Genomic DNA, 16,836 nt, shown 5'->3' with positions numbered 1-16,836 from the left:
TTCTATGTCCCTGATTCTATTATATTCACCAGTCCATTCTGTTCTTCAGATTTTTTATTCACTTGATTTTTAGATTCACTTGTTGGTAGGTATGTATTTGATGTCACTTTGTTGTTCATAATTTTTATCTTTACCTTTTTCTTCTTCTTCCTCTTCTTAAAGAACACCCTTCAGCATTTCATGTAATCCTGGTTTGGTGGTGATGAACTCCTTTAGCTTTTTCTTGTCTGTGAAGCTCTTTATCTGACCTTCAACTCTGAATGATAGCTTTGCTGGGTAGAGTAATCTTGGTTGTAGGTTCTTGCTGTTCATCACTTTGAATATTTCTTGCCACTCCCTTCTGGCCTGCATAGTTTCTGCCGAGAAATCAGCTGATAGTTGTATGGGTGCTCCCTTGTAGGTAACTAACCGTTTTTCTCTTGCTGCTTTCAAGATTCTCTCTTTGTCTTTTGCCCTTGGCATTTTAATTATGATGTGTCTTGGTGTGGTCCTCTTTGGATTCCTCTTGTATGGGGTTCTGTGTGCTTCCTGAACTTGTAAGTCTATTTCTTTCACCAGGTAGGGAAAGTTTTCTGTCATTATTTCTTCTAATAGGTTTTCAATATTTTGCTCTCTCTCTTCTTCTGGCACCCCAAAAATTCGGATGTTGGTATGCTTAAAGTTATCCCAGAGGCTCCTTACACTATCTTCATATTTTTGGATTTTTTCTTTTTGTTTTTCTGGTTGGGTGTTTTTTGTTTCCTCATATTTCAGATCTTTGGTTTGATTCTTGGGGTACATTGATCTACAGTTGAGTTTCTGTATATTCTTTATTTCAGACAGTGTATGCTTAATTTCTGACTGGTCCTTTTCCATTTTTTTTGGTATTCTCATTAAGATCCTTAAAGGTCTCACTAAGTTCCTCAGCGGTTTTTAGAAGATTCTTGAGTAACCTTATAACTGTGGTTCTGAACTCTATGTCGTCTAGTAGTTTGCTTTCCTCCATTTCTCTCTTTCGTGACAAGTTTCTTGGTCTCCACATTTTGCTACTTCCTTGTGTTGATGGAGTGGCTTTGTGTGGTAGGTGACCTATAGGGGCCAGTAGCTCAGCCTCCCCAATCACTTGAGGTGGACGCCTTTGGTACACCCCTTTGTGGGCTGAGTGCAAAGTCTTGGTGTAGTTAAGACTTGATTGCTGTTGGTACACTGGGAGGAATTGACCTCTAGGCCAATTGACTGTGAGGACCCGCTGTGTCTATAATGGAAGAACTGCTGCACTAGAGACACGCTTATGGTGCAGGACTTGTTTCAGTGGGGCTTTGGTGCTCACTGAGTCTGCCTCTTGAATGTGTCACTTATGGATGTGAGGAGTTGAAATCTGGTGTCTCACACTGACCACTAGGTACACTGGCTTCTGGATCTCCAATAGGGTGCTGGTCAGCTACTGTCTGAGGCCACCCAGCAGGCACTACAGCGAGAACTACAGTTTTCTCCTCTTTGCTTGGGGTTTGGAGGTTTTGGAGCTGTCTGACCCGGGCTGCAAGTTTGCTAGGTTAAGCTGGGATAGGGCAGACCATTCATATGCTAAAGCCGCTGCTTGGAGCTTGGGGGGGTTTGTAGGTTGTGCGGGGCGGGGTCTCAGGGCGTCACTAGGCTAGGGCGTGGCAAACAGCGATGGCTGCCAGAAGCCGGCTCTGGGGCTCCGACCGTGTCCCCGCGTCTGTCCGGTGCCCCAGCGCAGTAAACAATTATTCCTGCGTGCAGCCCTGCAAGCAAGCCTCCCTCACTTTCTGACCCCACGGCAGACAGTCCAGCTTCTCCCCATAGGAGTTTGGGTCCCCCGCATCTCCCCAGAAACTGGAGTTTGGAGTAATCGGGAGCTTATCTCCCTTCGGGTTGAAAACAGCAGCGCTCCCGATTCGCGCGCCTCCGTACCTCAGCTTTTCCGCGCTTGTGCACCCCTCAATGCTGTTTGCTCTTTCCTTCTAGTTGTAGAACTTCCACTCAGCCAGCTTTCCCATGGTTCTGGGTGATAGACGTTTTGTCTTTTAGTTGTAGTTTTGAAATTGTTGTGCGAGGCAGCAGTTTAGGTGTTTACCTATGCCGCCATCTTGGATCCTCAATCTGAATTTCCTTTATATGCCTTGAGACAATAGCCAACATAATGTTACTGTTTTTTATTAAGATTTATTTTCAAATGTGTCACCATTTTGTCTCTTTCTTTGTTTTATTAGATTTATTGGGGTGACATTGGTTAATAAAATTATATGGTTTTCAAGTGTACAATTCTATAACAAATCAACTGTATATTGCATTGTGTGCCCACCGTTCAAAGTCAAATATTTTATATATATATATATATATATGTATATATATATATATATTTTATTAAGGTATTATATGTGTACATATCTTACCATTGCCCCCCCCACCCCACTCCCATACATGCCCTCACCCCCCAATGTTTTGCATCCGTTGGTTACTCTTATATGCATGCATACAAGTCCTTCAGTTGATCTCTTATTTCCCCCACCTCTCCCTAACCTTACCGCTGTAATTTAAAGTCAAATATTTTTTTGTCACCATGACCAACTTTTTGTGTTGTTTTGTTATTGTTGTTAATCCTCATCTGAGGATATTTTATCCATTGCTTTTCAGAGAGAGTGGAAGGAAGGGAGGAAGTGTGTGTGGGGGGAGGTAGAGAGAGAGAAATGTCAATGTGAATGACATACATTGATTGGTTGCCTCCTGAATGCACCCAGACTGAGGGCAGGGAGAGAATCTGCAACCCAGGTGAGTGCCCTTGACCAGAAATCAAACCCACAATCCTTCCATGCACTGTCTGATGCTCTAACCATTGAGAAGATTGGCCAGGGCCCACTTTATGTTTTAGTTTTTGCCACTGATACATTATAATAACTGAAAGCTGAAACAGTGCCACTTTTCTTTATTTGTTCTGCCATTAGGCACTGGCTGGATATTACATTGAGTATATATCTTATAAAAACAAGCATCCTCTATACTAGTATATTAGTTGCTCTTGATGTCTAGTTTAAGAACCTTATATAAACTCTGCCGGAGCTCCTTGTTCTTGAGAGCATACACCATGGGATTGAGGGCAGGAGGAATGACATTGTACAGTACATTGAGTAGCACTGGAATGATGGGAACTGCTTTTGTTGCACTATGGGTGATGGAAACAACAATGACAACTGAATAGAAGAATAAGATCAGAATGAGGTGGGACGTGCAGGTACTTAGGGCCTTGGATGCAGCTTCTGCTGAATTCAGCTTCAGCACAGAGTGAAGTATCAAAGCATATGATAAAATAATCAAACCCAGGTCACTTCCCATGAGTGTCCAGGCCAGAAGAAGCTGGTAAATGTTATTGATGGTTCTGTCATCACAGGATAGACTAGTGGCACCAAGATTAGAACACAGACAGTGTTCTATTTGGTTCTGGGAGCAGTAGTGTCTCTGAGCAGCCAATACAGGCACTGGGATGGTACTTATGGTGATTCTGAGTGCCATGAACACAGTTGCTTTGACCACAAAAGATTCAGTAATTATTGATGGATAGCGTAGTGGTCGACAAATAGCTACATATCTATCTATAGCCATGCATACAAAGATACCTGACTCCATGCCCACAAAACAATGTATGACATACATCTGCAGAAAACACTCAGGAAGACTGATGGCTTTAGCATTGAACCATAAGATGGCCAATACCTTGGGCATGATAGTGGTGGCAAGGCCCATGTCTACCAGAGCCAGGATGCCCAGGAAATGGTACATAGGCTGGTGCAGTGTTGGCTCTTGATAGATGATGATCAGGATAAGGATGTTGGCACTGAGGGCTAAGAGGTAGAGCAGAGCCAATGGCAGGGAGAGCCAGTGTTGCCAGCTGTGAATGCCTGGGAATCCCATCAGAATAAATTCAGAGACCTGGATCTTAGAGACGTTGGAGGCTTTGAGATTCTGGAACATTCTTTATTAAGGGAAAAAAATATTCAAGGTTACAATTTTGAAGAATATCTATGATAGTATTTGAAGAGAAGTAATAGACAATTAAGAACTTTTAAATTTTTACTTTATTTCTATTTTTTCATAGCAATTATTTTATTTCTTAATTAAACTTATTAAGATTATATAGGTTTCCAGTTTGTACTTCTGTGATGTATTATTTATATAATGCATGTGTTCCCACCATTAAAAGTCAAGTTTCCTTCCATCGTCATGTATTTGACCCCCCTTTAACTTTCACCTGCTCCCCACTTCTTTCCCTCTGGTAAACACTACATTGAGATGGGATTCTTCATTATTAATCTTCATTATTCTCATTCTGCACTAACATTTATTGGATATTTCTAATGAGGCAGGAACCATAATAGTGCATTTTTGTTAACACAATTAATCATCACAAAAACTCTATAAGGCAGGTCACATTATCTCCACCCTCTTATAATTATGGATTGGAATATTAGAGATATCAGGGCCTTGTTCATTCCCTTCCATATTCTTAGTCATGGGAATTGCACAAGAGGAAAATGATCTGATGTTATAGCCTTGCCTCTTAAGTTTGGTTTTGCTAAAGAGTTTCTTTATTCAGAGTCTTAATGTATAGAATTGAGAGTAATTTATGCATGAAAGCACTTAGGTAACAGATCATATCATAGACAATTGAAAAGAACTTTTTTAAAGAACATAAACATTTTTGAAGAATACATCAATTTTAAATCTACAGTAATGGTTAAACCAAAGAGATGAAGTGTTTCCTGACTCTGCTTATATCCCTACATCCCTGTTTTATCTCTATTCACAGTGAAGGATGAAAGGTTATATATTTCAACATGCAACTATTTTAGAAACAGCAAAGTGACCCAAGGAAGATGAAATAATAAGCATGCTCTTCACAGACTGATCTGGTAGCATCACAAACTGAGTCATGCAGGAATGGACAGAATAGCAATTAAGCAAAAATTTAGGAGATCAGAAAATTTTTCAAAGAGGAAAAGGCAAAGGCTCTTAGACCTGAAGTATGATTAGCATTCTGCCAGATTAGAGTTCTCTACTGTTACTGTTTGCTATTTCTTCTCTTCTCACATTACACTGCTATTCTTAGCTTGGTGATTTAGCAACCCTCTCTTTTCTTTTGCGCATTCCCACCACCAAATCTAGCCTCAACCATCACCTTCTTTAGGAAGACTGAAGTTTCCTTCAGGGAGGATAGAAAGTCATCCTTTAAATCTTGTTAACATGATGGAATTGGAAAAGTGGTAGGCTTCATAGGCAAGGAATATATTTGTTGATGGATCAATCTATTTTTTGTATTTTAACATGATGGTATTATAAAACTTATTTATATTCTTGGATCTATCACATTGTATCCAAACCTCTAATATTTAGACATATTGTATTTACATTTCTATTTTCAGTGTTTAGCATGACATCACACACATACTAGATGTTAAAAGATGTTTATGATAAATGTACAAATTAATGTGGCAATAATTCAATTTTCATAATAAGTTTTAAGAATTATTATATTGTGGTCTAAGCAATATTTTTTTTAGAAAGCATAAGAGGAACCACCAGAAAAAATAAAATAATGATATCCATTTTATGAATCAACATAAAAGCTAAATTTCTAAAGAAAATGATTTCCCCTCATAAAAATAGATAAATCAAAATAAATTTTCAAAAGAGAGGAAATAGAATAAGTCAGCACACAAAGGAAATATTTTGGTTTGTACAATAGGCATCAATTAATTAAAACATACTTCAAATTGGTCATACATTACAGAGATTTTTATGTGCAAATTTATGCTATAAGTGCATACATGTAAAAATTAAAATATATTTTAAATAATAAAAATGTGCACAGCAAACCATACACAAAGTATGCATAATGATTTTTTGGCTAATGAAAATTATACTAAAAATCAAACACATGATCCCATTTCAATTAGGAAATATTAATGTCAGACAAAATGGAAATCAAATATGTAAAGGTTGGATCAAGATCACTTTGAGAAATACTAGATGACATGATTGATTGACAAGGTGCAGTTAATGCTGATTTTGTTAAATTGTTTCATTTCCAGGTTTAATAAGTTTTTCCATAAGCAAAATACTAAAAATACTGAAATTATTCTTTTCCATTCATTAATTCATGGCAGGAATTTTTAAAATGCTAAATACATTTAAATAAATGGCAACTTATTAGCTAGCAATCAATTTCCTGTTTGGAAGATTGAAGCTAATAATTACAAGACTAACAAAAGCCTTGTAATTTGCAGATAGAGCATAGGCCTGCGGACCAAAGGGTCCCATATTCAATTCCAGCCAAGGGCACATGCCCAGGTTGCAGACTTGATCCCCTCTAGTAGGGGACGTGTAGGAGGCAACCAAGCAATGATTCTCTCCCATTGTTGATATTTCTATCTCTCTATCCCTCTCCCTTCCTCTCTGAACTCAATAAAAGAAAATATTAAAAAAATAATAGAATACTATGAGTTTACAATACAAGAATGCTTCCTTATGTATCAAAATTGTCATCAAGTTTCTTTTTGTCTGGCTTGAAAATTTCTACTTCACATTTGTATACAACATCATATTTTTACATTTCTTTTAAAAACTGTCATTAGGAAAAAAAAGTGTAACAACTCCTATGTATGTAAACACTCAAAGACCCTCCAATTTATCTTAGAACTAACAACAAAAATCTTGTCTCTGGTCTCACTTTTATGTGCCCTTTAATACCTGAGATTCTTGATAGAGAAACAGTGGGCTGAATGCAATTAGGTCCAGGTGCTCTGGGTATTGGTTAGTAAACCTCACGACTCTGCCATATATATACTGGCATGGACATTAACCTCTAACTCCCTTGATATCATATTATGAGCTGAGTGTTTAAAGAAAAAATGTGTTGTATATTTCCTAGGGATCTTGCACAATATTAGAGACACAGGTGCTGGTATAAGAATCAAGTTAAACACTATTGGAAGAGGAAGAGTGGAAGTTTTAAATTCTTGCTTGCCAACAAGATGATCTACAAATAAGAGAATAATTTCTTATCCATGTATCTATAGCAGTGTGCTTGTATGTGAAGAATTATATCTGGGGGTGGGGAAAAAGAATGAACATAAGAAATTATAATGAAAATTAGTGATCTTAATATTTATTGAAGAGTTTGTTTCTTTTTGTGGAAGACCCTTTAGGACACAAATAGAAACAACTTACAATGTTTCTGGAAGTTTCCGTCACTTTCACACACATATGTCCTCCTATTTATTTTTTCTCCAAGTAATATTGTCGATGAACACCATATCATTTTAGAGATTGATCAAAAGTTCAAATTATTATACATACATATATGTGAGGAAGATCTTGATGCTTCAATTTTGAGATCATGATGGATGGTGATATTAGCAATACTAATAAAATACAATAATTGATACTATTTTATATGACTTTAATTTATAGTAAGAATCATTTCTGTACCTTTTCATTAATTAGAAAATATAAAATGAATAAGAAAGAGATAAATAGAACTCACAATCTACCAGTAGAGGTATCTTCTGGTACATTTCTAAATATACCTGTGCTATGCATGTTTTTTTAAAAGACTGAATAATACCATATTTGAAAAAAAAATGCTACTATTTTCAATTACTGTTATATAAGAATCACATTAAAAACAGGATGTTTCAGTAATATTTTTATATAAAAGTACACCATAGTTATCTACACAATTTCTTTAACCTTTTTGAATTCTTAGACATATATATTCTCTTATTTTAAAGAAAATGGTATAACAAATACATATTTAGAGAACATTTTAGCAGTGATTTTTCTTCTTTATCTTTTTTTGGGGGAGTGAAATTCACCTGTCAAACAATTGCCCATTTAAACCATTTGAAAATGTACAATTGAGTGTGTTTTACTTCTTTTGAAATTCTGTGCAAATTCAATCAGCACTATAGAATTTTAGAACAATTCCATTACCTCAAAAGGAAACCCCATAATATTTCATTAGTCACTCTTTAAAGCCCTTTCCCTCCAGCTCCTGGCAAAAGCTAATTTTCTTTCTGATTCAATGGTTATACCTATTCTGGACATTCCATGTAAGTGGAATCATACAACACGTACCTTTTTGTGTTTGGCTTTTTTCACTTAACAGAATGCTTTCAAAGTTCATGACACAGTATGTATCAGTACTTCCTCCTTTTATAGATGAATAATAATCCCTTTATTATAAGGCTTCATCCTCTCAGCAGCTGATGGACATTTGGCCCATTTTGGGCCAATAATGCTACTATGAACATTTGTATACCTGCTTTTGTTGTAATATATGTTTTCAATTATTTGAAGTATACTTAGGTTTGACTTGCTGAGTCATACCATAATTGTGCTCAACTTTTGAGTAACTGTTACACTCGTTTCCATATTGCCTGTGAGATTTTACATCCTCCACCAGCAATACTTTTAATGCTTCCACAAAATATCCACCACTGGCTAATTTAAAAAGTTACAGTCAGTTTAGGGACATAATGGTATCCTGCGATTTTTATGGAATTTTACTAATGACTAATGATGTTGAACACCTTTTCATGTGTTTGTTGGCCATTGCACATTTAAGGAAAGGTCTTTTCAACCCATTTGTCTATTTAAAAAGATACCACACATTAGAAAACAAACAGACTAATGGCAGAATTAAGTCTTATGCTATTAATAATGTAATCAAATATACATAAATTAAATGCCCCAATTAAAATGAAGCAATTGGCAGATATCTTCTCTATCCACCTGTACTCAACAGTGTCTGGAATTCTCAGTAAAAAAATAAAATGCATATTTCAGTTGTCCTTTCCATGATTTCTTTTAGAAAAATCAGCATTATTGTGTTATTCTTTTTGTTGACTTTTACTTGGTAATACAGATTTTAAATATTAGTTTAACCACTTTTCTTTTTAAGTTTCATAGATAACCACTGATTCATTATACTAACTGAAAAGCTGCCACTGTGTCCATATTCTTTAGTTCTTCTGCCATTTTCAACATTAGGAGAATATAATAGACACATATTCAAGGAAAGTACATAGGTGAACAACTTCTCCATATTAGTTGCCATTGATGCGTAGCTTAGGAACCCTATATAAACCCTGCCTGAGCTTGTGGTTCTTGACTGCATACACCATGGGTTGAGGACAGGAGTAATAATGACATGATGCAGTACATTGAGTAGTACTGGAAAACGGGAACTGCCATTGTTGCACTATGGGTGATGGAAATAAAATTTCAGCTGCATAGAAAAATAAGATTAGGATGAGGTGGAGCGTGCAGGTAATTAGGGTCTTGGACGCAGCTTCTGCTGAGTTCAGCTTCAGCACAGAGTGAAGTATCAAAGCATATGATAAAATAATCAAACCCAGATTACATACCAAGAATGTCCATGCCAGAAGTAGTGGGTGGATGCTGTTGATTGTCGTGTCGTCATAGGATAGACTAGTGATGCTGAGATTAGAGCGCAGACAATGCTCTATTTTTTTTTTTTTTTCTGTGAATAGTCGTGTCTCTGAGCAGACAATCCAGGCACTGAGATAGTAGTTATGGTGTTTCTGGGTGCCATGAAGACAGTTGCTTCGACCACAAAAGATTCAGTAATTATTGATAGGTTGACAAATAGCTACATATCTGTCCATTGCCAAGAAGGCAAGGATACCTGACTCCATGCCCATAAAACAAAGTACGACATACTTCTGCACAAAACATTTGGGAAGACTGATGGCCTTAGCATTGACCATAAAATTACCAATATCTTGGGCATGAAAATGGTAGACAGGCCCAGGTCAACCACAGCCATCATGCCCAAGAAATGATACATAGCCTGGCACATTATTGCCCCTTGAATGATATTGATCAGGATAAGAATGTTGGCCCTGAGCTAAGAGATAGAGCAGAACCCTGGGCTCTGAAAGCCAGTGTTGCCAGTTGTTAATGCCTAGGAATCCCTTCAGAATGAACTCAGAGACCTGGAGCTTAGTGATGTCGGTATCTCTGAGATTCTGCAAAACTATTCACTAAGCTGTTTCCAAATCTTAGCTATTGTAAATTGTGCTGCTATGAACATAGGGGTGCATATATCCTTTCTGATTGGTGTTTCTGGTTTCTTAGGATATATTCCTAGGAGTGGGATTACTGGGTCAAATGGGAGTTCCATTTTCAGTTTTTTGAGGAAACTCCATACTGTTCTCCACAGTGGCTGCACCAGTCTGCATTCCCACCAGCAGTGCACGAGGGTTCCTTTTTCTCCGCATCCTCGCCAACACTTGTCGTTTGTTGATTTGTTGATGATAGCCATTCTGATAGCTGTGAGATGGTATCGCATTGTCATTTTGATTTGCATCTCTCAGATAATTAGTGACTTACAATAGCTAAGATTTGGAAACAGCCTAGGTGCCCGTCAGCAGATGATTGGATCAGAAAACTATGGTACATCTACACAATGGAATACTATGCTGCCATAAAAAAGAAGGAATTACTACCATTTGTAGGCACCTGGATGGAATTAGAGAACATTATGCTAAGTGAAATAAGCCAGTCAATGAAAGAAAAATACCACATGATCTCACTCATTTGGGGATAATGAAAAACATTATAAACTGATGAACCAAAAGATTGTTACAGAGGCAGTAAAGCATCAAACAGACTAATTACAGCGGTAAGGTTAGGGAGAGGTGGGGGAAATAAGAGATCAACTGAAGGACTTGTATGTATGCATATAAGAGTAACCAACGGATGCAAAACATTGGGGGGTGAGGGCATGTATGAGAGTGGGGTGGGGAGGGCAATGATAAGATATGTACACATATAATACCTTAATAAAAATTTGAAAAAAAAAACTATTCACTAAGAGGAACAATATTCAATTTTACTATTCTTAAAGTTATCTGTGATAGTATTTTCAAATGAATTTCCTAGGTTCATTCTATCAAAAAGAGGGGGGGGGGGGTTCATCATCAATTATTATTCTCATTTTGCCATTAACTTTTATTGCGCATTTCTAAATGAAGCAGAAACTGTGATAGCACATTCTTATTGCCTCTTTAATCATCACAACAACTCCATAAGACAAATCCCATTATTTCTCCCCTCTTATAAATGAGAATTAAAACATTAGAGATATCAGAATCGTAGTCATTACATTCTATATTTTAAGTCATGGAAACTGGACAAAAGGAAAACAATCTGATATCACAACTGGGCCTCTTAATTTTGGTTATTCTAAAGGGTTAGTTTCTTTACTTAGAGTCTTAATGTATAGAATTGAGAGTAGAAAATTTTATGCATTGGAACACTCAGGTAACAGATTACATTATAGAATTTTAAAAACTTTTTTTCAAGAACTTAAAAAATTTTGAAGTATTCATGAATATAATTTACTTTTAATTAAAATATGTAACATGCCTCACCAGTGTGGTTCAGTGGTTGAGCATCAGGAGGTCATAGGTTAAATTCCTGGTTAGGGGACATGCCCTGGTTGTGGGCTCCATCCCCAGTGGGGGTGTGCAGGAGGTGGCCGATCTTTTCATTGTTGTTTCTATCTCTCTCTCCTTCTCCTTCCTTCTCTCTCTAAAAATCCATTTAAAAAACATATTAAAAATATGATACGTAATGGAGGTTAATATACCTATTTTTTTAGTGAGGAAGCTGTATTTTAAAATTGCCAATGACCTGCTTAAAGCCAAGCTGTCACAGCAGAGAGAAATATGCTTTAGGAGTCTCAGTGTTTAAATCCAGTTGATTCTGGTTTTGAGTCCTTTTTCCCAGTTGGACAATTTTTTGTGTAGTTATGTGGAGGATATATTCACAGTATAATTAATAAAGTACACATTTGAAAAATGAGATGTTTTGCCCTAGCCGGGTTGGCTTAGTGGATAGAGCGTCGGCCTGTGAACTGAAAAGTCCCAGGTTCGATTCTGGTCAAGGGCACATGCCCGAGTTGTAGGCTTGATCCCCATTCAGGGACTTGCAGGAGGCTGCCAATCCATGATTCTCTCTCATCATGAATGTTTCTATCTCTCCCTCTTCCTTCCTCTCTAAAATCAATAAAAATATATTAAAAAATTAAAAAATAAAGAAAAATTAAAAATAAGATTTTTAAAAATCAAATTACTGCCCAGCCAGTGGTTGAGCATTGACCTATGAACCAGGAGGTCATGGTTTGATTCCCGTTCATGGCACATGCCTGGGTTGTGAGGTCGATCCCTAGTGTGGGGCTTGCAGGAGGCAGCCGATCAATGATTCTCTCTCATCATTGATGTTTATATCTTATCTCTCCTTCTCCCTTCCTCTCTAAAATCAATAAAAATATATTAAAAAAATAAAATTACTAATATGAAATTACTCTATCAAATTACTAATATGAAATTACTTAATTCATTCATTTTTTTCAAGAAACATAAATGTGTTTTATTAATAATCCATTATTCTAAATTCTTGAGTTAAAGTAGAGAAACAACTCAATGAAATTACTAGAAAGCCAAAGGCTGAGAGAGATTAAAAAGCCTATCTCTGGTAGTCAGAGAGTTAAGGAGGAACTAGTGAAAATTTGAAAAAAAATAGACTTTAGGATGGAGCAGTGGAAGAATCCAAGAAAAATAAAGGGACAGTTTCCCTTAAAAGAAGATTGAGATCTGAGAGCCAGGCGTCAGTCTGAGGTCCCAGCCCAGCAGCATGAGCATCACTGGGTTACATTTTATAACTTGTTAGAAATGTAAAGACTTTGGCCCTATCCCAGACCTATTTCATCAAAACTCCAGGGTGGGGCTCCCCTTCCTCCACATTCTTGCCAACACTTTCTATTGTCTTTTTTTAAAATATGTTTTTATTTTATTTTTTTATAAAGAGAGGAAAGGAGAGGGGTAGAGAAATAGAAACATTGATGAGAGAGAAACATCATTGATTGGCTGCCTCCTGCATGCCTCTTATTGGGGATCAAGCCTGCAACCTGAGCATGTGCCTTGATTGGGAATCAAACCAGGGACTTCTTGGTTCATAGGTTGAAGCTCAGTCACTAAACTACAATGACAGGCTATGTCTTTTTAATGGTTGACATCCTAACAGGTATGAGGTTATATCTCACTGTGATTACGATTTATATTTCCCTGATGATTATGGTGTTGAGCACCTTTTCATGTACCTATTGGCCATTTGCTTGTCTTTAGTTAAATGTCTACTCAGTTCTTCTACCTGTTTTTTAATTGGATTATTGTTGTTATTATGGAGTTGTATGAATATATATTGTGGATCTTCATCTCTCATCAATATATGACTTGCAAATATTTTCTCCCATTTGGTAGAATGCCTTTTCATTTTGTTGATTGTTTCCTTTATTAAACAAACAAACAAACAAACAAACAAAGAAATTAGAGAAGACACAAATAAATAAATATTCTGAGCCCATAGAGTGGAAGAATTAATTTGTTAAAATGTCCATATTACCCAAAGTAATCTACAGATTCAATGAAATTCCTATCAAAATTTCAATTTCATTTTTCACAGAAACAGAAAAAATAATTCCAAAATTTGTATAGACCCACAAAAGACCCTTAATAGCCAAAGCAATCTTGAGAAAGTAGGACAGAGCTGGAAGCATCATGCTCCTTATTTTCAAACTACATTACAAAGCTATAGTAATCAAAACAGTATAGTATCAGCCTACAAATAGACATATACTGTAGATCAATGTAACAGAATAGAGAGCCTAGAAATAAGTCCATATATATATGGTTGATTACTTTATGACAAGGGAGCCAAGAATATACAGTGGAGAAAGGATAGTCTCTTCAATAAATTGTGTTGGGAAAACTGGAAAGCCAAATGCAAAATAATTAAAAAGGACCACTATCTTACATCATACACAGAAATTAACTCAAAATAGATTAAATATTTGAAGGTAAGACCTGAAATTATAAAACTCCTAGAGGAGAGCATAGGCAGTAAGCTTCTTAGTATCACTCTTGGTAATATATTTTTTTTTTTTTTGGATTTGACACCAAAAGTAAAAGCAACAAAAGCAAAAATAAACAATTGAGACTATGTCAAATTAAAATATTCATTTATTTGTAATGTAAAATCTGAGACAGATTTTCATATGTTTCTACCAAATGTATGCTATTTATTACTTGTTTCCTTTTATTGTTGAAATATTATGGATTTAGTACAAAGCATAAAGTATTTGAAAAATATTGTGGTTCAAAATTATAGTACCATAAAGGAGCAGGGTGGATATACCCTTGGTGGATATATTCATCCTAACCCAAGTAATGACATTCCATGCCCACTATAAGTCTGTTTTTGTTTTGTTTGTTAATTTTTTTTTCTTTTTAGATTCAAGGTGAAAGTGAAATTTGGTATTTGTCTTTTTCTGCTGATTTATTTCACTTGGGATAATACCCTCAAGATCCATCCATGTTGTTGCAAATGACAAGATTTTATTCTTTGTTATTGCTGCATAATATTCCATTGTATATGTGTGTATCTATATAAACCACATCTTCTTTAACCATTCATTTACCAGTGGGTACCTAGGTTCCTTCCATATCTTGGCTATCTATGTATATAAAAGCCTAAGCAACTGGACAACCAAATAACCGGATGACCAGATGACCAGCTGGTAGCTATGACTTCCACTGACCACCAGGGGGAAGACATTCAGCGCAGGAGCTGCCCCCTGGTGGTCAGTGCGCTCCCACTGTGGGAGCGTTGCTCAGCTGACAGATGGGAGCCAGACACCGGGCTGAGCACAGCTGCAGTGGGGTGAGCCTCTCCTGTGGACACTCCCCCTGTGCATCAGAGCGGTGGCAGCAGGTGCAGCAGGACCGGGATTAGCGAGAGCAGGAGCGCCCAGCCAGGGCTCGGGCTTCTCCCCCGCCACCTGCTGCTTCATGCACTACTTCATGCTATGTGGGATCGACATGGACAGCGGCATGGAGCCTGACAAGCTGACTTGTGTGGGGTAAGGCCAGGCTGTGGCAGCGCGGAGGTCCACTGATTCCAGCAGGCCAGGCCAAGGGACCCAACAGGTACACTAATCCGTGCACTGGGCCTCTAGTTGTAAATAATGTTGTAGTAAACATAAGAGTGAATATATCTTTGCAAGTTAATATTCTTGTTTTCACTGGAGAAATACCCAGAAGTGGAATTGCTAGGTCATATAGTATGACTATATTTTAGGTTTTTTGAAGAATCTCCATATTGTTTTCCATAGGGGCTGCAATGTTTTCAGTACCACCAATATTGCCTAAAGGTGCCCCTTTCTCCACTTATTTACCAGCAAGGATGCGGTAATTCTGTTTTTAATTTTTGAGGAACTACCTTTTGCTCAATTTTGCATTGAATCTAATTGCTCTAAAACTAAAGCCTATTGAAACATTTTAAAATTATTTTATTTTAATTAAAAATTTTGAGGTGACATTGATTAATAAGTTTATATAGTTTCAAGTATACAATTATATAATACATCATCTACATATTATATTGTGTGTTCACTACCCCAAGTTAAGTCTCTTTCCATCACTGTTTATCCTCCTTCACCACCCAAAGTCATTTTTACAAGTGAAGTAAAATTAATGTATATCATATAGGTCAAAGAAGTATTTAGTTTTATCTATTTGTAATTTTCAAAAAATCAATTTAAACTAGGTAAAAGGGAACTTCTTTAATATGGTATTAACTAGCAATAGTCAAAGTTTACTTATTTAATGAACAAGACAGGGATGCCCACTATCTCAATTTTTATTCACGTATTGGAGACCCAAAGGCTAAGGAATCAGTAAGGAGAGGAAATCTTTCCTTACTGATTCCTTAGAAAATATAATCACCTCTTAGAAAATACACATCTTAGAAAGTGTAATCACCTAAATTGAAATACAAGACAACTTTAAGAAAACCATGTAAAACATGATAAATTATTTGGAAGAAAATTCTGTAATGTATTCTTACAATAGATTATATTTATTTATCCAATGATTTCTGCTAAATATTAATATTATATTTTGCCTGGTATTTAAGAGGATGAAGTGTCTTTTCTGTTACAGAGTTTCCCATTAAAATCCACACATGTGTCATTCTTATAGTTCAGCAAAAATTCAAGTATTTTGGGTGAAACTGTAGCTCTATGTGGCCCCATGAACTTGAAAATCACCTTAGCCTCTAGGATCCTCTGTTCTAATCTATAAAATAAGATAATTCAGTTCTAGCTCTTGGGCTTGTGTTAAGAATTAAATTCTATAAAAACCCTTGAAAAGCAGAAAGAGAATTATATGTATTTGGCTAATTGAAACAATGTCCTGGAGGGCTGTTTCCTCAGTCAGGACAATTGTCATCCATGCCTGATACCTTAAACCTGCTTATGAGGAGTCAGGAAGCTAAGAAAAACATGTGCATAAATATGTCTAGAAACTCAAAGGAGCTTGAGAATGATGACTTCTGATTAACCCAGCTAAATCTTAGGCTTATAAAATTCTGTGAAGTATTATAAAAATATGAAGTATTTAATAAAATAAAATTGACAAAAAATATAATTTTAAAGAATATTGGTGCTATGTACTTTCTTCTTATTATTTTTTTACATTTTAGGCCACAGTGGTTATAGAAATGCTATCATTTTGTCATATTAAGTTTGATAAAAATTTTCTGATATTTAGATTAATTTGGCACAGAGTGCACTTCATGATTTCCATAGAGTCGTTGGAGGATTCTATTCAGATGCTCCTAGCACAGATGAGTCTTTCTCTTCTGTAAGACATCCCTAAATCTGCCAAAGATTGATTACAAGACTGGCTCTGG

At 36.4% G+C, this 16,836-nt stretch overlaps 1 protein-coding gene and 1 pseudogene across 2 annotated transcripts; both read right to left on the bottom strand.

The window, feature by feature from the left end:
• Positions 1-3,009: 3,009 nt before the first annotated feature.
• LOC308233346 (olfactory receptor 56B2-like) lies at positions 3,010-3,969 on the bottom strand (the record flags this gene model as incomplete). The annotated part of the gene is made up of 1 exon (XM_080640271.1): positions 3,010-3,969. One exon carries the CDS (start codon positions 3,967-3,969, stop codon positions 3,010-3,012), a length of 960 nt encoding a protein of 319 aa, XP_080496397.1.
• A 5,135-nt stretch (positions 3,970-9,104) lies between these two features.
• On the bottom strand, positions 9,105-13,645 carry LOC308233677 (olfactory receptor 56B2-like; annotated as a pseudogene). Its single transcript has 2 exons — positions 13,587-13,645; positions 9,105-10,041 (listed from the first exon to the last, which is right to left on the bottom strand). The product of its transcript is annotated as an olfactory receptor 56B2-like (transcript).
• Between the last annotated feature and the right edge of the window lie 3,191 nt (positions 13,646-16,836).

The sequence above is a fragment of the Plecotus auritus genome, assembly GCF_963455305.1.
Source record: "Plecotus auritus genome assembly, chromosome: 9".
Lineage (NCBI taxonomy): Eukaryota > Metazoa > Chordata > Mammalia > Chiroptera > Vespertilionidae > Plecotus > Plecotus auritus.
The sequence above is the reverse complement of the archived record's forward strand: the minus strand, read 5'-3'. Positions and strand labels throughout refer to the sequence as shown.